General features: G+C 40.8%; 2 protein-coding genes across 6 annotated transcripts in view; one reads left to right on the top strand and one right to left on the bottom strand.

The window, feature by feature from the left end:
* PIGN (phosphatidylinositol glycan anchor biosynthesis class N) overlaps positions 1–19848 on the bottom strand; it is a 336158-nt gene that overhangs the window by 132813 nt on the left and 183497 nt on the right. The gene's annotated exons all lie outside the window — the stretch shown is intronic.
* Positions 1–19848, top strand: part of RELCH (RAB11 binding and LisH domain, coiled-coil and HEAT repeat containing) — a 63086-nt gene that overhangs the window by 38999 nt on the left and 4239 nt on the right. For 3 of the 5 annotated variants that reach the window (XM_081872982.1, XM_081872980.1, XM_081872983.1), the window contains 13 exons: positions 479–626; positions 1639–1795; positions 2386–2509; positions 2791–2839; positions 3589–3668; positions 4610–4716; positions 5889–5988; positions 9970–10052; positions 10830–10893; positions 12424–12562; positions 12682–12798; positions 13746–13834; positions 19681–19751. In XM_081872982.1, the coding sequence (XP_081729108.1) occupies positions 479–626; positions 1639–1795; positions 2386–2509; positions 2791–2839; positions 3589–3668; positions 4610–4716; positions 5889–5988; positions 9970–10052; positions 10830–10893; positions 12424–12562; positions 12682–12798; positions 13746–13834; positions 19681–19751 (1328 nt within the window). Of the gene's footprint in view, positions 1–478; positions 627–1638; positions 1796–2385; positions 2510–2790; positions 2840–3588; positions 3669–4609; positions 4717–5888; positions 5989–9969; positions 10053–10545; positions 10629–10829; positions 10894–12423; positions 12563–12681; positions 12799–13745; positions 13835–19680; positions 19752–19848 lie in introns of those variants that run through there. The other 2 variants (XM_081872981.1, XR_014159126.1) reach the window with 2 other exon arrangements.

The following is a 19848-nucleotide window of genomic DNA, read 5'->3' as shown; positions in this document are numbered from 1 at the left end:
GCCCCCACAACCCCTAAGAGTTGGCTCTTATGGACTGAGTTAAGTACATACTGGAATCATTCTTACGGGGATCATTGAGATTTGAGGTGGTTAACGTTGTCTTGTATTGTGCCCACAGTGTTTTGCTTCATTTAGTCTTTCATGGTTTGAACTGAAGGCACATTGGTGCAGCAACCTTGCTGAATCTAAACTTCTCTGGCTCTCTAGAGTCAAACCAAGAGATCATGTGAGACCTTTTGTTCCACCTTGCAAGAAAGACGATTATAAATGTCATGAATGCATCGGGTCGATAGTTGGGTTTTTGGAGAAGAACCTGATACGAAACCCCTTTGCCTTTATCTGTTCTCCCCTTTCTGGTCTCTCTCTGATAGATTCTCGTTAATGGCTTTTTAATTATTCAGAAGCTCATTTTGAATGGATAAGCACCTTGAGAGCAAAGGAGCAAGATTTTCACCTGGATTCCCTGTTTGCATTTCAGGAAGGCGAGCATGGACTTGATGAACACAAGCTGCACATGTATCTTTCTGCTTTGCAGTCCTTGATTCCTTCGCTTTTTGCACTAGTGCTACAGAATGCACCTTTTACAAGCAAAGCTAAGCTTCAGGGTGAAATTCCACAGATTGAAGGTAACTTCTTGATCATTCTCTGTGATGGTTTATTTTGAAATTGGGTCAAATTTATTTTCATTTCACATTAACTTTAAATTAATATTCCATAGAAATGCTGTGCAGGTGAATGCAGTGCAGCAAACGTGCTCTCTCCGTAGCTTGAAGACTTGTGGTTCAAGAAGTCTTTGAAATGTGAACTCTTTTTTTCCACTACTACCAAATAAAACCTATAATTCTGCATGTAGGAAGCATTGTTGACACTTCAGATGAGTAGTATCTATAGGGAGATTGGTTTATTCCTATCAGTTTCTGATGTATTCATTGCCAGATGCAAAACCCATGTAAAGGCCCAGTACTTCTCCTGGTGAAGTAAAGGGCAGAATCAGACCCCTTGATTTGGCAGGTGGTGGTCATAATGCCTTCTCCTTATATATCCCCTGACTTGAGGCTCATAGCTGTTTTGCATTATAGATAATCTCGAGCCCCAAGCAAAATACCTGCACACCCTGAAACAAAATATAGACAATTTTCCCAACAGGCAAAATGATAAGAATAACTCATGGGAACAAAATGAATAGGGCGCCAAGGGGGGAAGGGCTGCCAAAGGGTGCTATGGAACCCATGGGTGTCATGTTCTGGATCCCAGTTCTAGAATTCTAGTTTATTAGAGAATGATCCAACAACTTGTATACTAGCTATAGCCTCTAAAAACTCTTCACAGGGAAATCCATGTAAAGGCCATTACAGTAACTGCATCTTGAAGGTAAGGATACATAACTTCCTAGGAATCAAGAGTTGAGCCACAGAATTAGGATTTAGATTGGTTTAGTTCTCGTAGAATCTCTGGGACTAAATCCCCAAATCATCTTTTACCTTATGATTTAATGGACTATGGGTAGGTCTTTTCCCTACTTACTTTATTAGGTGAAAGTGCCTATAGTTAGGCATGTCGATTGCTTCTCAATTTTCATTGTGTTAATGCACAAGGAGTCTTAAACTTTGACCATGGTGGTTTGTCGTTTGCTGCTAGTGACTAGATTCCCAAGGCCTGCGTCTCCTCTTCAGGATGTAGCCACCATAATTGGAAGCCGGGAACAATTGGCTGTGCTATTACAACTTTATGATTACCAGTTGGAACACGAGGGTACCACAGGCTGGGATACCTTACTGTGGGTTGTCAATCAACTGTGAGTTCCTTCTGACTTGTTTCACTTGCTAATTCCTCTGAATAATTGTGTGGTGAGGGGGACGCAATATTTTTAATCAGCTTTAGAGTTTTTCTTTAATGCTACTATTTTGCAGTTACTGACAGCATACATTGTTTTAGAAATTTTGCTTTAAATGGTATAGATCAATAATTATACCACCCCCATTGTTCAGCTGACACACTGAAGTCCAGCTCCGAGGGCCTTCTGGCTGTTCCTTCAGTGTGAGAAGTGAGGTTACAGGGAACCAGGCAGAAGGCCTTCTCAGTAGTGGCGCCTGCCCTGCGGAACGCCCTCCCATCAGATGTCAAGGAAATAACTATCTGACTTTTAGAAAACATCTGAAGGCAGCGCTGTTTAGAAGTTTTTTATGTTTGATGTTTTATCGTGTTTTTAATACTCTGTTGGGAGCCGCCTTGGTCTGAATGTTGAAGGATTCATGTTTGCACTATTAAATGTATTGTGCCAAAGCCCCCCCAAATATTGGACTTGTCAGGAAAAAGGATCAGCTTGCTTACAGTATTACAAACCTATTTTCTGAAAAGTGACTTATTTTTAACCTGGTTTTTCAGGTTGCCGCAACTTATAGAAATAGTTGGCAAAATCAATGTAGCCTCAACAGCCTGTGTACATGAATTCTCAAGGTTTTTCTGGCGCCTTTGCAGAACATTTGGGAAAATCTTCACAAATACAAAGGTAAACATATTCACATCTGGACGGGATGATGCAGAATAGAAACAATTTATGTGTTTCATATATCTAATGGAATGTTAGGATCAAAAAGTTGCTAACCTGCCAGATTAAAGGTCTGGAAAGCACTTACCTTTACTATGCAGGTTTTCCCCCCTGTGTATGCATGTTTTAGAGTGTGAGGGAGACCTTGCCCATTAAGAACAACTTAATAAACATTCATCAGAAATATATCCTTCTCAGTTTTTAAACTAAAGGTTTTCTTTTACTTCATAACTATTTTTTAGGTAAAACCACAGTTCCAGGAAATCTTAAGACTGTCTGAGGAGAATGTTGGTGAGTCGCAGAGTTATTACTGTTTCTACTGTAGCCTTTAAAAAACAAAACACACCCTATACCAGGCATTGGCAAACTTGGCCCTCCAGATGTTTTGAGACTACAGTTCCCATCATCCCTGACCACTGTTGCTGTTAGGTAGGGATGATGGGAGTTGTAGTCCCAAAACATCTGGAGGGCCGAGTTTGCCTATGCCTGCCCTACACTGAATTGAGACTCCCAAGTTCTCTACAAATGAAGTTTGGGAGGCAGTTTACATTGAAGATGGTTTCTTATTTCTGACAAAGAGGTGCCAAATAGCTAGGAAGATTGGGGGGAAAGGAGGAGAGAATGGATGGTGGAGCAGAAGTTCCTAAACTCAATTCCTTGTATCTGTGGAGAAACTATTTAGAAGCAGGGATGGGAGAAAGCTCTGCATGAGACTGGAAAGCTACTACTTGGTTAAAGTAGACCACACTGGGCCACTTGTAGAAATAGTCTGAACTAGTACTGTATAAGGAAGCTCCCTGTGTAAATTTATTGGACTGGCTCTTTTCTGATTTAAGCAATGGTTTCATAGAATAAGAAGTTCTGAGGAAGATATTTGTGTCCCTCAGCGTCAAATACTTGTACACCAATGGATATGGGGCCAAGAAAAGGATCCCTCGTTTTAGTGGGCATATTAAGAGAGTATTAAGCAACTACGAACTTATTTTAAATGACCAACATACTTATGCTTCTTATTCTTTATTTGTACGGCATGGTTTCAGATGCCACAGCAGGAAATGGAGTGCTAACAAAAGCCACGGTTCCTATTTATGCCACAGGTGTACTTACATGCTATATCCAGGTAAGCAGCTTTTGCTCGGGACTGAATAATACGTGTCTTTGAAACACTCAAGCCTAAGTGAGGATGGTTACATTACTGTTTTAATAAAGCTTCTTTATAAATCATAAATTCAGTCATAGCAGCATGTGAACATTGCCTTGGACCCTAAGGTAAATTAAGGAAATTCCTAGAAGGAAAGTTTCCCACGCCCTTCTTCCACCTGCAGACTTATGTTCCTACCCCTAAAAACATCTCCAGATGTTTGTCCTGCTAAACAATGTGGGATGAGGTATGGGAGGCCACTGGAGAGGACCAAAAGTGGACCTCTGCCCAGCCAGTCAGTTCAACTGTTCCTGATACGCTTGGCCATTTTAATGGGGGGGGGGCAACATGAAGGTCAAAACAGGAATATGTGACATTACTATATTTGTGTGTTTAGAAATTCCTGCTGGTAGTGAAACTAGTTTGAAAGATCCCCATCCCACCCGACTATGGAATGCACATGGTAACAAGAGTTGCATAAAAATTTCAGTCAAAATATGTGTGGTACTTGGCACAGGAGTAAACACAGCATTCAGCAGCCTGCAAATATTTGTACATGTTGACAGAGATGAGAGGCATTTTTACCATTTTAGTAATTCCACTGTCTTCAGAGGTTTGTAAGAGTATAGTGACTCAAGTCAGCACAGATATTGCTGTTGACATAATCAGAATTTACGCTTTTTCTCGTATTGCCGATCTCTGAATGATGACTTTAGTTATTCATCGGGTCTTGGGACATGCTGGCAGTGGGGCAGCCAGTAGCTGAGGAATAGACATAGTATTTTCAGAACAAAGAGTGCAGTTGACATCTGGGTCCCAAAACTGAATCTCTCTTTGAGAGCCACAGGCTTAGCTTTTCAGCCACCTTTAGGATACATGTTGCAAAACTAAGATTAAAAACTTCTAAAATTTGCTTTCAGGAAGAAGACCGGAAGCTGTTAGTTGGATTTTTAGAAGATGTAATGACCATGCTTTCATTATCCCACGCGCCTCTTGATAGCCTGAAAGCATCTTTTGTGGAACTGGGGTAAAGTATGTTTTATAACTGGAATCACCATAAAGCGGGATCAAAAGTTCCTGGAATTTTTCTCTTAAAACATTTGCAGCAGAATGCCTAATGATGACTTTGTAGCATCTGGACAGTGCAGTCATACTGTTGGTGTTTTGTGACATGTCGGCAAAAGTGCTGGACTATTTTACTTGGAGCCATAATAATAATAATAATAATAATAATAATAATAATAATAATAATAATAATAATAATAATATAAATTTATTATTTATGCCCCACCCATCTGGCTGGCTTACAGCATATATAAAAACATAGTATCAGGGAAAGGAAAAAGAGACCATCCAAGGGCCAGCAAGTTTAAAATCCACATAAAGCAAGCAATACAAGGTGCCATGTCTAGTGATAAGGCAATCCCAATAAGGGTGGCACCTACTCACTGTTAAAGAAGTCCATTAGAGCTATCAGATAAGTCCAGATTTTTTATTCAACATGTTTCCCATATTCTCTTGCCTCCACTGACTCACACACTTGTGTAAGAGCTTGGATCTCATTATCATGCACACTCGATATAGTTATCCTATCACCAGCTTCTATTTTGGCCATCACTATCCAGCAATCAACCTTTCTGGAGGTTTCTCTAAATGTTTGGAACCATTGTGTGTAGCGTCTGCCATAGCACAGAAGTCCATCTTTTCCGTGCTTTTTACAGTTGGTTCATTAGCCATTAACACGTTAACGCAGTGACTCACCTTGAAGCCAAAATGTTACATATTGACAAAATAATTGCAAACAATCAGCATCCCTTTAATTTAAAAAAAAAACACCTGAAACATATTTGGAGAACTGCATTGTGCGATGTACATGCTCCATATATTCTGGAGACTAATTCTGAAGCCTGTGATGAAATTATTTACATACTTTCTTCAGTGTGTAACTTAATGGAAGAAAGGGCCAGTCTCTGCTTACAGCCTCAATTTAGATTGTTGCCTAGAGAGACCAAGAGAAGGGAGGAACGGTTTGAGTGGGAACAAAGTGCTGGTTTAGGTATAGATTGATCACTAAAATTATCCAACGACTTCACAGAGAAGGTGGGATTTAAGGTGAGAAGGTGGGATGGCACAGTGAGTGGAGTTGTTTGAGAGCAAATGACTATTTATAGTTCAATAGTGATTGTTTTGTGTCCTCAGTGCAAACCCAGCATACCATGAGTTGCTGCTAACTGTATTGTGGTATGGAGTTGTCCATACATCAGCACTTGTTCGGTGCACAGCTGCTAGAATGTTTGAGGTAAGTGCTTATTGAACGCATCTTAGATGTTGTTTGAAGGTGCTTTGTATCATGATTTGGCAACTGGTGGCCCAGAGACCCAGACCCTCAAGGATTTCTAATCCCCGCCCCCCCCCCAGCTGCCTGTTGTAGTCACTTTTTCCTTTCTCAAGGGGAGTTGCGGAAAAGAGAAGCAATAGGCAATCAGTAAGGGATTTAGCATCACACAGTTTTAGTATGGGACTGCAGGCTGCATTCTAACTGTGTCTAAAGTGGCACGCAACTCTTGCATACCGCCTTTTGGTCAAATGCCACTGTCTTGCTTAAAATTGGATTGCACCCTTGAGATCCCTCTAAATATTCATAGTATTCTGGGTACACACACACACACACACACACACACCCTCCCAGTTGCCTCCACCTCCAGCCTGCAGGGAAAGGAAATGATTGAGGAAATGATTGCATTACCCTATCGTCAATGTAAGGTGACCCACAGCCAGAATTTGTTGATACCTGGGGCTTTGTATTGTCTAATCTGACCAGATGCCAAAAAAGTGAATGTTTTAATGTTGCATTGTATTGCTTTAAAATACTTCTAAGAGGTTGTGCACTGTGTGATGGAGCAGAATATTAATACTGTGTAATTTGGGTTTGAAAGCGTTGTAAGATTTCTAGCATTCATTTATTTAAGTATTGCTGGCTTGCATCTACTTGCAAGATGTTTTCATGGTAACTGGCACAGTTAGGTTTCTTCTGTTTCTGACTTGAATATTAGATCAGTGCATTGCATGCTTAGAAACTTCCATTGGCTATGAGAGACCATTTCAGTGCTGAATTCAGTGTTCAAACCAGATATTTGTTGTCAATGACCTTGTCAGATAATGAATTGAGCATTGCCTGGTAACAATAGTAAGTTGTTTCCAGTAATAAAATCTGAAATTGCCTAGATTTTGATTTAAAAATAAAACCTATGTAAACATTAAGTAGGGGGAAGAGAACAGTCAATGCAGCATGTTTTTCTGGATCTACTTGCCACCATTGCTGCTCCTGGCACATAGAACATTAACTTCTGCAGCGGAGGGAAAAGCCAGGAACTGCCCTCCATTTACCATGTTTGCTTCAGCCATGCTACAACAATCACTAGCCATGGGGAGACATGCTTTCAATTTTCTTGTCTCAAGAGCCTTCCCATTTTCCTAATGGTTTAATGTATCGACTTTATTGGGCTTAGCTTTGTTAGCTCCTTTGAGAATGCTAATAGAAAGGTGGGCTATCAGTTTAATAACAATATACTTGAATGCCCTTAGGAGCACTCTCTTAGTATCAGGTGTGTGTTTCTGGGGTCTTTTTAGCAACTGTGAAGGTAGTACCACATGTTCAAAGGGGAGTTGAGGCATGTGTTTTGATTGTATAAGGTGCTCTTCACGCCACTCTCTAATCATACAGCAAACTACTTAGTAAGTAGTGTTCAAATGCAGATTACACCACACAGATGTTTGTTTCGGTTTTATAATGGAAAGTGATGTCTTCCTTCAGTGTAGCGTCCATTGCTTTTGCATAAGCTTCCTAACCATAAAATTGCACTCTTTCTAACTGAAATAATGTCATCATGGAAGTTGATATACAGAAGATAACTCTTTGAACATTTATTTTTCTAACATAGGTCCACTTTTTAACTCAAGTATATACTTGAAATGCAAATAAAAGGTGGCATCTGAGGTTACTATGAACTAACATGCTGTATTTTATGTGACTCCCCCCTTTTTGCTCTTTTTGTGTACATGTTTGTGTGTTAACTGCCCATATTAAACTGTATGAATAATCTTCAGCATTTGGTTCTGGTTTGAACACTGTCCATACACAGCAGAAATATGAACTTGTTATCTATGTAATAATAGTCTATCAGTTGAAACCATGGGTGGGCAAAAAGTAGGCAGTGGTCTCGTGCTTGACCACCTGAGGCCTGCTGGTTGCTTGGATTCTTTCAAAGAATGCTAGATGAAATAGACTTGATCTAATCTAGCAAAACGCTAACAATGTCCTTAAGCAAGAGTACATACTTAAGATCACTAGATACAAATTAATTATGCCTTTAACAGTTAGGGATCCAAAAAAATGCCCTCTAGTTTTATAAATTGAATACACATCAGTGGTCTTCAGAGATGCTAGTTTCTGTGTGGTGGGGGGTGTTCATCATGCAGAACTGAAGTCAGCCCACCCCTGGTTTAAACCAAGCAAGAGCAAGTAAACATTTTAGCTTTCTGTCAACATGCCTTTCCTCTGCACTTTAAAATCAAAATATACATATAAAATGAAAATTCTGGATCTCAAATCTTGGTTGTATCTGATTAAGTTACATCTTTTTCGCTATGTGAATCTCAAGCTTCTTTTTCGTTCATATTTGCTCATGTGTCATAAGCCATGATGGGGTTTTAAAGAACCTGGAATTTTAAAACTAAATTGATCTAGGCATCCTTTGTATTCTAATAGAGAATATATATTACATGACCCATAGAAAGTCTAGACAATATATATCATATTATCATAGGGTTGCAGTAATACTTCAACAAGTCAATGGTCTGTTTATTCATTTCTAAACAGCCATATCAACTCGTATTTGATGTCCTTTCCTGGAGACTGAATTATGGAAGCCCACTAGTTCTCACTGTGACTAACCATGGAACATTCCATGCTAACCACGAGAAGCTGGCTGGCTTTGTTAGATCTTCCCATTAGATATTCACCTTAACATTGAATATATTAAATAGATCAATAGCTTCCAGTTTGGAATTTGTAAAAACTCTTGTTGGTGCCTCAGTGAGTGCCACACATTCATGAATTATTTTTAGGTTGCCAGCAATATTAATTAATAAGACCTGTTACACACCCTTTACTATTAAGGCCCAGGGAAGGTTACAAAAATAAAATATGCCATGATGAAACAAATAAAACAGTTCAGTATAGAAAGCAATTATAAACAAAGCAATACAGATATTTAAAAACAATTCCACACATCAAAACAGTTTAACATGGTTGCAAAACAGATGCAGACTGGGATAGGAAACAGTCTAGTGCCAAGAGTTTGTGGAGCCATCGCTTCATTTTCGCTTTTGAAAATAATAGCAGGTCCACTTCGAATGGAAAGTTTAGAAGCCACTGGAATTTAATTGTTAAAGACTTCTAGTGGTAGTACACTGTTGTGTTCACTAACACCTTACTATAAGTATTTCTACCCTGCCCTTCAGATAATGGAATAAACACCAGCTATTCTGGAGCTCAGCCTATGTTTCCAAATGACATGTGCTCCTTTTGTACTTATTGGTCACATGGAGTCAGTTACATAAATCTTCACTGAATGTGACTTCTCTCTCTCTCTCTCTCACACACACACACTGTATTTTTTGCTCTATAAGACTCACTTTTTCCCTCCTAAAAAGTAAGGTGAAATGTGTGTGTGTCTTATGGAGCGAATGCAGGCTGCGCGGCTATCACAAAAGCCAGAACAACAAGAGGGATTGCTGCTTTCACTGTGCAGCAATCCCTCTTGCTGTTCTGGCTTCTGAGATTCAGAATATTTTTTTTCTGGTTTTCCTCCTCCAAAAACTAGGTGCGTCTTGTGGTGTGGTGCGTCTTATAGAGCGAAAAATACGGTAACTTACATACATGGGTAGAAGTCAAAAAAGAGAACCAGAACGGTTACCTAAGTCCATTTAAGTTGCAATACTAATGGTCCGAATGCCATCAGGTTTTTGTTCCTTTTTTAACAGCTCCACACTTCGTCTAGTTTCTGCCGCCTTGCTTGGGCCACTTGCGCTTTCATCATGCCTTCTGCACATTTGTATATAAATATTTTAAAGGGCACTTTTAGCTTAGTGGTATTTGCTTCTAATTTTGGTTTGCTTTTTGTGTTTTTCTTCCTCTTGGTTGTGCTGTTCTTCCCATGATACTGTGCTCACTCTTTCCGTGCATCACCTGTGATACCCCTCTGCTCTACCCACTCAGCTGTTGGTGAAGGGGGTACATGAAACTCTGGTAGCTCAGAGAGTTGTTCCTGCTCTCATTACTCTCTCCAGTGACCCTGAAATGTAAGTTTCCCGACTGTCTTGATACAACTAGCATCCCTCTTCCAACGGGTCAAGAAATAAACCATCAGGGTAAATATATGATAACGAAACCGTAGAACGTATTAAAAAACAAACAAATGGGCACTTACTTTGCTCTTTAGAAAAAAATCTTCCAAAATAAAGTTGGTGAAATTAATGCAATAATTGGAAAACAAATGGTGCGACTTTAAAAGTTGCCACTCCTGGGTGCAGACAACTGTAGGCAACTTTCACGTGCCAAGCGCCACCTTGTTGATGTTTGTTTCTTCAATGCTGAAGAGGGATGCTATTCTCACTAACACATTATTGCCAGTAAATGCTGAAGCATGAGCAGAGTCCTTAACAGTGTTAATGCCCTGTGTGGGTGACTAAACTCAGAAAGGCCAGTGAGTCTGCCTGCCCATCCTCAGTCACAGCTAACTTAGTTATCCTTCCAGTTTAAAATCATTTTTATTGCATGTTGACTGGTTTACAGCTGACTCTCCGAGGCATGAGTGAAGCCTTAGTTGACAAGCGGGTTGCTCCGGCCCTTGTTACCTTGTCCAGTGATCCTGAATTGTGAGTTTCTGAGTGTGACCTGTCTGTCTGTCTCGTTCCTTCCTTCCCCCCCACCCCACTTTGAGCATTTTGCTGGTCTATATTTTGTCATTGCTAGAAACTAATACATCTTCAAGTACTAACTTTGAAATTTCATTCATTTTAATTGAAATCTGCTTTAATCTTAAGGCTGAAGAACCCTTCTGCTTTGTTTCCTCTTAGCTCTGTGAGAATAGCCACAATTCCTGCTTTTGGTACCATCATGGAAACGGTCACCCAGAGAGAGGTAAGATGCCTGCATAATGTACTAGGGTAGCTGTTCACAGATATCGGCCACTAAACTCTGTAAGGGCTATCATAACTTCTTTCAGATTAACAAAGAGCCCATAGTCTTAGAATGGTGGATAAAGGACGCTCAAAGTCTTTTTAAAGTGAACCACAGAGAAAAGAAACAGTACAGAAGTCAGTCCCTGCCTGCGAGCTTGCAGTCTATTAGACAGAACACAGAAGAGGGATAGGGAGGGACAGGACTGTGAGCTAATTTAGGCACCAGTTCTGAGAAGTTGCATGCCTTAATTAATTAGAATGGATAGGCAGCTCTTGCTCATTTTGATTATGGACCCAGTGAACTGCTACAGAGCAGGCCTGCATATGTCCCATAAAACTGTTTCCCATTTCTCTTGATATATTGGAGCTCAATGGAAGCAGCTAGGCAGAAAGTAATAATACTGAGGGTATAGGTGTTTATTCAAAGCATTAATCTATTCAAAGCATTAATTTTTAAAAAAGATAAATTTCAGGAATCATTCCCCTCCTTCTCCTCTCCCTAAATTTGTTCTGGGAATTCCTCCAACCCCAAAACAATTTGGGAGAGGAAATTCTGTTGCACAAGCAGAAATCTTTGCACCAGCAGGAGCGCTTCAGTGGATACCATATGTATATAATATATATAAGCGCTTTTAAAACCTTTCAGTCTAATTATTGAAACTGAGTTTTGAGTGGTAAAAAATCTGTAGAGTTTGCATTCTTGTAATTTTAGCTTGTTCCTGATTTTCTAAAGAAAAATATTTGAGGAAATGCAACTAAGAATTTTGTACTGACTCATACTTATATTCAGAAGCTGAGTAAGTAGTAGTAAAGTAGATTAGAATTACTAGGCTAAAGTTCAGAACAGTCTACGGTTCAGTTCAATCTAATTAATATACTCGCATTTATAACAGGAATGTGATTAGATTAGATTAGATTAGATTAGATTAGATTAGATTAGATTAGATAAATTTATTGTCATTGTCCGTATATACACAGTATACACAACAACGAAAATCAAACACCCAAGACCGGATTCACATACACATTTGCACGTATCTCCAACACTCTCATCCTATTCAGACATAATCTATTAAAAACATACATAATCCAGAATATAACACAACCTATTAGAAGCATAGCATAACCTAAAACCTATCTCATTCCTTACTACTCACTGCTTGCTATTTCTTACAACTGGCCCTGAGATCATTATTTAGTGCAATCAGAGCTCTTAAATTGAGAGCAGAAATTAAACAGTGAGCACTCAAGACATCAGTCAGGATGGATATTCAAATGAATACAAATTTGAAGCCGAGGTGGCTGTATGAAAGCATTAATTGTTTATGGCATCAAAATACTAATTGCAAAAGAAAGTCCTGCAGCAGTGGGGGGAGCTCATATTATACACAGATGTCCTCAATGGAGTGTTTTTTCTACTTAGTTTTATTTAGTTTTGCTTTTCTTTTACACAAAAGTATTCATAACTTCTGTTTCGTTTCTTCTTAAGCTGTTGGAAAGGGTTAAAATGCAGTTGGCCTCTTTTCTGGAAGATCCGCAATACCAAGACCAACATTCTTTACACACAGAAATCATAAAAACCTTTGGAAGAGTTGGGCCAAACGCTGAGCCAAGATTTCGCGATGAATGTAAGTTGTCATGATGGAAAACAAACCTTGATTTTCTTGCAGTTCTGCAAATATTGTAGCTCATTCTTGTAAGTTGAAGTATTGATGATAAATTTCTTGCTGAAATTTTATTTTTCCAGTTGTTATTCCACACTTGCATAAACTCGCCTTGGTCAATAACCAACAGTCTGCAGATTCAAAAAGATTGGATATTGCTACTCATCTCTTTGAAGCCTACAGCGCTCTCTCCTGTTGTTGTATCCTTGTTTGGTTTTGAATATCGCAACAAGTCATTTAAAAGACTACTCCATTGTGCTTTGGTAATGAATCCATTTGCACGGAACTCTGAAAATATTGCAGCTAGAAAATCCAGCCCTGTAGAAATTCGCATTAGCGGTTCATCAGAATCTCTTCCTCTTCCTTTCCGCTTCTGCCCTGGGGGGTCACCAGGTTTTCTAGAGAAGGAAAGAGGAAGCACCAGTGACAGAAGCTCTCCATAGTAGAGGAAGGGAAAGAAATAGTGATATGACATGGGCACTTAGCAGGAGAGACAAGGAATGCTTAAGAACTGGGGTGCTAGAACAAATAGAAAGCAGTAGGAAGACTAGGCAGTAATGATATCCCTGTCATATATTTTGTGCCAAGCTATTAATTATTTCTCTACTACGAGAATATTTTTAATGAATACAGTCATACCTTGGAAGTCGAACGGAATCCGTTCCGGAAGTCCGTTCGACTTCCAAAACCAATTGGAAACCAGCCGGACGTTTGGCTTCTGAAAATCGTTCAAAAACCAGAACACTCACTTTCAGGTTTCGATCGTTCAAGATCCAAGATACGACTGTGTTTAAAAATATGCACTGGGAAGACATCAACATGAGGTGTGATATAAAGAAGTCTTTATAAATGTTTGAAAAATTTCTGAACTTGTCACTATTTCTCTCTCCTCGTGTCTTGCCTGTTATCAAGTCCTCCTGAAACTATTCTGATATTGGAAATCCATTGTGTTTGACAGTAACCATTTCCAGTCTTTCTTTGTGTTTACCCCAAGGAGACAATATACTGGCATTCAGAGAGTTAACGCTTTGAAAGGAAAACTCAGAAATTAATGTGCAAAAATCATTATACTCTTTATCTTCTAATTTTGACTGAGGCAGGTGATGGCAAGCCAATAATTTTATGTTGGACCTTAACTGTCTTCTAGTTATTTCAGAGGATTTAATGGTCAATCACTTTTTACCTGGACTCAGGTGTTTACGAAATGACATGGAATCTCTCTCGCCAGAACATGAGGTGAGTAATTGAAGCTGCCATTCTTGCACAGCTGAGTTTTGACTAGCAAAAGAAATCTGGTGATTCATCATTCCATATTAAATAGCCAACAAAAGTAAAAATATTTTCCATCCTGTAGTCTACATGCTCTAGTACAAGGAGGCCCAACCTAATGATGTAAAACCTGCATATTTTCTCTTATCCCTTCCCCATCAATACAAAATCTGTACCCAAAGACTTTCTTTGTGCAGGGCCAACGTAGTTGGGACCATAGTGAGAGTTGCAAAAGGCCATCAGGAAAGATAATACCTAAAGTTCCTCACGTTTAATTTATAATTGCTGCCATCTATAAATCACTCCTTCTAATAGTGAAATCAGGCAGTGCCAACATGAATGGAGTAAAAGGGAGCCTCTGAACAAACAAGACAAGATACCAGCATTGCTTGGGAGAACACAAAGCTTTGGAGAAATACTGTACACCAAATTTTTAATGAGAAAAGCCTATGAGGGCAAAAAACTCCAAAAGCAGTGAGTGAGCATGCTCAGTGGCCACAGAATGTTGAGTACCAGCAGTAGTGACCGTTTTGCACACGTTCAGTTGGTGCGTGACTGTCGGCGTGAAGGTCCTTTTGGACCTGGAAGAGGGCAGAATGGGGATACGGCAGGACAGGGTGGGCTTATGTGTACTCCATCGACACGCACGGGGGCTAGGAACGCAACCCCGGCACAAATCAGGGGTTGCCTATATTTACTGGAAGGAAAAAATGCCAGGAAATTGGAGCTGTTAAGAAGCATACTGATTGCCAGTTAAGTACCTGAAATACAGTATGGCAGCTTCAGTTGCACAGGCACCATGTGTCTATTCCAATGAACATACAAATTTGAGTCTTAGTTCCATCCCTCTGCCACTAATAGTCTCCCAGCTCCAAGGTAGTGTTGAAGCTGGAACTAACCACAGAATAGGATACCAAACAATACCATATCAATATTGTCTAAATAACACCCATAGGGAGTTGACCCTCAACAGTTCTTATTTCCTGGCCTTTGGGTGCTTGAGTGAACAAGGAAAGCACTTAACCGTATTTACATATGTAATGTGCCCCTTTTTTTGGCCAAATTACGTCACGAAAATTAGGGTGTGCATTAGATTTGATGGCGCCGGCTAATACTTTTTTGGTTTCAAGATTTTGAAAATTGAGGTGCACATTAGATTCGATGGCATATTAGATTCGCGTAAATACAGCAATACAGCTTGTTAAACCGAAAGGATTTCTTTGTTAATTGAATAGACTTTTATCTGACCAAACAATGCCATTCTATGTGTTGAGAGTTTTTTTTGGGGGGGGGGGCTCATTACGCACACATGCACAGAGCTGTTGCCCATGAAACAGTTTCAAAGTTGGAAATAGTTTCTTGATATAAAAAGGGTTCTATGTCCCTGCACTAGGTCAGCAATCAGACCACAGGAACACATGAAACCATGAGGTGGGACACCCATTAAATACTTCTGACATTTTGTAGCGCAGCCTAGGCATGTTGTAGCCCACAACTGGAGTTGTACTGGTCATGACCTAGCAAATCTGGCACCAAAGGTGCACTGTTGCATTGGTAAAGAGCACAAGGGCATGACGCAGAAGTTAAATCCGTCTGCACAACAAACCAGTGAGGGCACAACGTATATGCCACATCTACAGGAAAGGAAAACTTCTCTCACCATCAACAGAACAGTCTCTCTCTGCTCCATAGCAACAGCCAAAAACATGCCACCCACATTATTCTGGAAAACAAAATACCACAGGCAGAGGAGGAGAAATGGGAATGGAACACACTCCCTCAAGCAGCCGTCATAGCATGCTTGCAACAGATCAGGCACAAAATTTGGAACGGTTGCAGCATGTAAGCATATGCCATCACTATTCTCTTTTTAAAAGAAGAAAGATGTATGATTGCAGAATTACTAGGTCCTCAGTGCTGGTTGCAGTGCTACAGTGGCCTGGTTTGGATGATCACTCAAGGCTTCATCAGGGCCCAGCGCTCCTCCTTTGCTCCTCCCCTTACATGCCACTTCATAGCTTAGTTTCAGGCTTCTGTTAAGTCAGATTCCCCTGTTGCTTCTGAACCAAAGAGCTCTGGCTTAATTAAGCCAGGATTTGATCCTGAGCAGAAGAAAAGTGGGATAAATAATTTCAGTAAATGGTTTTGAAGAAACAAACACAAATTTATTGAGGGATAACATAGAAGATAGATAATATAAGGATGTATACAGTTTTATAATATGCAGAAGTTAACATTGGATGAGAAATCAGAGGGAGGAGCTGAGGGAAGTCGGGAGGGAGGGAGGGAGGGTTTGTTACGGAGGTGGGAGGGGGGAAATGGGGGGGGATAAGGAATATTATTTGTTTTGATAATTTGCTGTGCTGAAATTGTTAATAAAAATGATTTCAGTAAATGTCTTTAATCAGCTTGGTAAATGCTAATATTGCACATACATTTACAACAAGAGGTTTAGTCTCCTGGTTCCATATCTGAGGCAGAGCTTACACTTTGCAAAGAGGCAATAAAAGGGGGAAATAAGAGTAACCCACTGCTCTCCCTCATAGTGCGTTCTAAGAGCCCCGCATTCCAGGACTTCAGTGAGCTGTACTTGACAGTAGGAAAGTTGCTTGGACTTCCCATTTTGGAAGTTGCAAAGCCGCCGTGAATGCACTCAATCTGGGCTTTGTAGCGGATACTCACAGCTTATACATATATTTCTGAGAAAGCTAATGATACACATAAAGCTGATTGACTGTGTTAAAGAGCAACTCCAGAAAAAGCATGCATTGGACTCCCACTGTCTCAGTCTCAGTCAGTTTTATTGTACATAGCCAAAGGCTGCCGCAATGTACACAGAATTATTTGACACCCCGGGGGGTGGTTCCAAGATGGCGACGGCTTAGCAAGCAGGCTTCGGAGCTCTGCAGATAACAGGACTGTAATTAGCATTGACTGCCACCCAGGGAAGTAATTTTCCTTTTTACTGCTCTACTTTTAAACTTACCAACCTACTGAGATTCTAACAGCACCTTCTTGTCTATGCTATGAGAAATATCTTGGGCAACTTCTGTGAAGCATCCTGGGCAGGCCGCCAGCTGCTAGCTATTAACCGCCAACTCCCTTCTATACTTTGTTCCTGAAACTCCTGGCAGTCTCCACACGGAGAAGCTCTTAAATTGAACAAACTGAGCACTTTCTATTTTTTCTCTCTTATTTGGTTGGGGAAACCTCTCCTTGTTTACTCCCCACGGTGACGCTATGCCTGCTAGTAAACGCCACAGGGACCCAGAGGATGTAGCTCTCTCACCGGTTCCCAAACAATCTAAAATAGAGGACTTTTTAAACAAATCTGCTTTTATAGTTCCAACAAAAAACCAGTTTTCTCCTCTTGAAGATGATTGTGAGTGTGGGGAGAGTATTCAAGGTGAGAGCGTGGAACTGGACTCCCACTGAGGCACGGATAAGACCCAGACTTCTGTAGCTTTAGCAGCGTTGCCACAATATGTTTCTTCACACCATGCCCCAGAGCTTTATTATTATTATTATTATTACATAGAACTTGCATTTCACCTCAGCTTTAGTGTGTCTCTATCCATATATTCAACTAAGAGTCCAGAAATCAAAAATCCACATGCATGTTTGTGGAGGCAAGATCTTGGCTGGCTGTTGTTTTAAAAATGAGGTTCTGCATTTCAGCTATCCATTTAAAAGGAACTGAATAAGGTTCAGATGCTTTGTGGATCTACAGAGGCGTAGGTAACCCTTCTATCAGATTCCTATCTCTCTGGTCCTGCTTTCATTTTGATATGCCCCAAATCTAAAGATATATAGGGCATAGATCAGGGGTTTGCAAACTTTTTCAGCAGGGGACTGCTCCACTGTCTCTCGGGCCTTGTGGGGGGCCGGACTATTTTTTTGGGAGGGGGAATAATACAAGAGCACCACGAGCTCCAGTGGCTGCTTACCTGTGTCTTGCAAGTGGCAGTGGGACAGTGCGAGGTGCACGAAAGGGCTCCGGAGAGGGGCTGCTTAAAATGGCAGCCACTTGAGTGCTGCTGCTGCTGGCACCAACAAAACCCAGCCCCCTTCCTCCTCTAGACAGGGCAGGGAGAAGCCAGGAGGAGGGAGGGAGGAAGCACCGCCATGGGAGGGAGAGGGGGGGAAAGGAAAAGAACGCATGCGCTGGCGATCCACGTGGTGATTCCCGGATCGTCCGTGGGCCAGATCCAGAAGCATAGCTGTCAACTTACAGATTTGAAAATAAGGGACCAGCAGCCAAAATAAGGGACCTGCAGCCTCACCTGTTCCAGGCACTCCAGTCTTCCTGTCCTCCTGCAGTCTGGTCAAATTCATGCTGGGTAGCTTCGAGAACACTGTCCAACCAACTTTGTAACCAGAGGTTCAACTGAATAGAATCTGAATCACATGTACCACAAGGCCTATGCAGCCTCAACTTAAGATGGCTCCCCGGCCTGGCTTTGCACTGCAAAGTTTGCAGCAGCACATGCAACAAAATGGCGTCCAGCATTCAAAACCCCCCTCAGCTTGCATTAACTAGCCACACACAAGGCATGCAAGCTCCACCCCCCAGTCGTTCTTAGACTTCTTATTGGGTGAGCAACACAGCCAAGCAACACAGTTGGAGCCTCCCTCCTCCCTGGCCAGCAGGGAGGGAGGGAGAGGAGCTGCTTCATTTGAAATTTAAGGGACATCCTTTAAGGGACATTTAAGGGACATCCATCAATAAGGGACAGCCGCGGGACATGGCGCTGGAATAAGGGACTGTCCCTTCAAATAAGGGACACTTGACAGCTATGTCCAGAAGGCAATTTGGCCTGATCTGGCCCACGGGCCTTAGTGCCGACCCATGGCATAGATTAATCCCTGTTGAACACGCTAGCCTCAGACCGCATAACCTGGAAAAAAACATGCAACTTAACTCCCTTCAGCTACAGCATGGGCAATGCCTGAGCCAGAAATAGTCAGTGCCTGCTTGTTAGCTTAAATAAATGAATACAGTTGTACCTTGGATTACATACGCTTCAGGTTATATACGCTTCCGTTTACAGACTCCGCTAAACCAGAAATATTACCTCAGGTTAAGAACTTTGCTTCAGGATAAGAACAGAAATCGTGCAGCAGCGGCAGCAGGAGGCCCCATTAGCTAAAGTGGTGCTTCAGGTTAAGAATAGTTTCAGGTTAAGAACAGGCCTCCAGAACGAATTAAGTTCTTAACCTGAGGTACCACTGTAATGCTTAAAATTAGTAGCGGATAACCATGTTGTTCCATAGGAGTTGGAATTAAAAACATACAATAGGGCAATAGCTTTATTAGGAATCAATCGGAATATCACAGGATAGTGAGCAAACTAAAGTTATACAAACCAAATAACCAGGATGCACGTTGAGCTTCCTTTAGGCATGCCAGGTACTGAGATCTTTGTTCTAGCTTTTCACTCCCTGCTTTAGTACAGAAGGGTATTCATTCCTGTTCGTGTTTTTCCTCAGAATGGAATGATGCGTATACGTGCACATATTAATCCCAGAGTTTCCATGACACAGTATCACTAAATGAAATAGTGTAAGCAGTTAAACCTCACTAGCTGTGATCACAAAGTAAAAGGTATATTAAGACACTCTTTCAGTGATTATTGATTTTGATGTGCCTACAAACATTGGTCTTCAAATATTACTTAAAATGTGAGGTAAGTAAAAGTTTTATCGCTTAACTGGTTTCCTCTTCATTCACAGAACACATATTGTCATTACCCAGAAGTATATTTAAAACAGTGTATGTTCAAACTGCAATATTGTTCTGCCTTTTGTCCTAGGTTATTTTAAGCTCCATGATAAAGGAGTGTGAACAGAAAGTGGAAAATAGGAGTGTCCAAGAACCGCAAGGGTAAGGCATTGGTTTATCACAAGTTGGCATCTTCCTTCATTGTGTAAACAACATTAATCAATTGTAACTAGGTTGAAATACCAGATTTTTGGCCTGG

Source organism: Podarcis erhardii, assembly GCF_964252035.2.
Source record: "Podarcis erhardii genome assembly, chromosome: 8".
NCBI classification, from domain to species: Eukaryota; Metazoa; Chordata; class Lepidosauria; order Squamata; family Lacertidae; genus Podarcis; species Podarcis erhardii.
The sequence above is the reverse complement of the archived record's forward strand: the minus strand, read 5'-3'. Positions and strand labels throughout refer to the sequence as shown.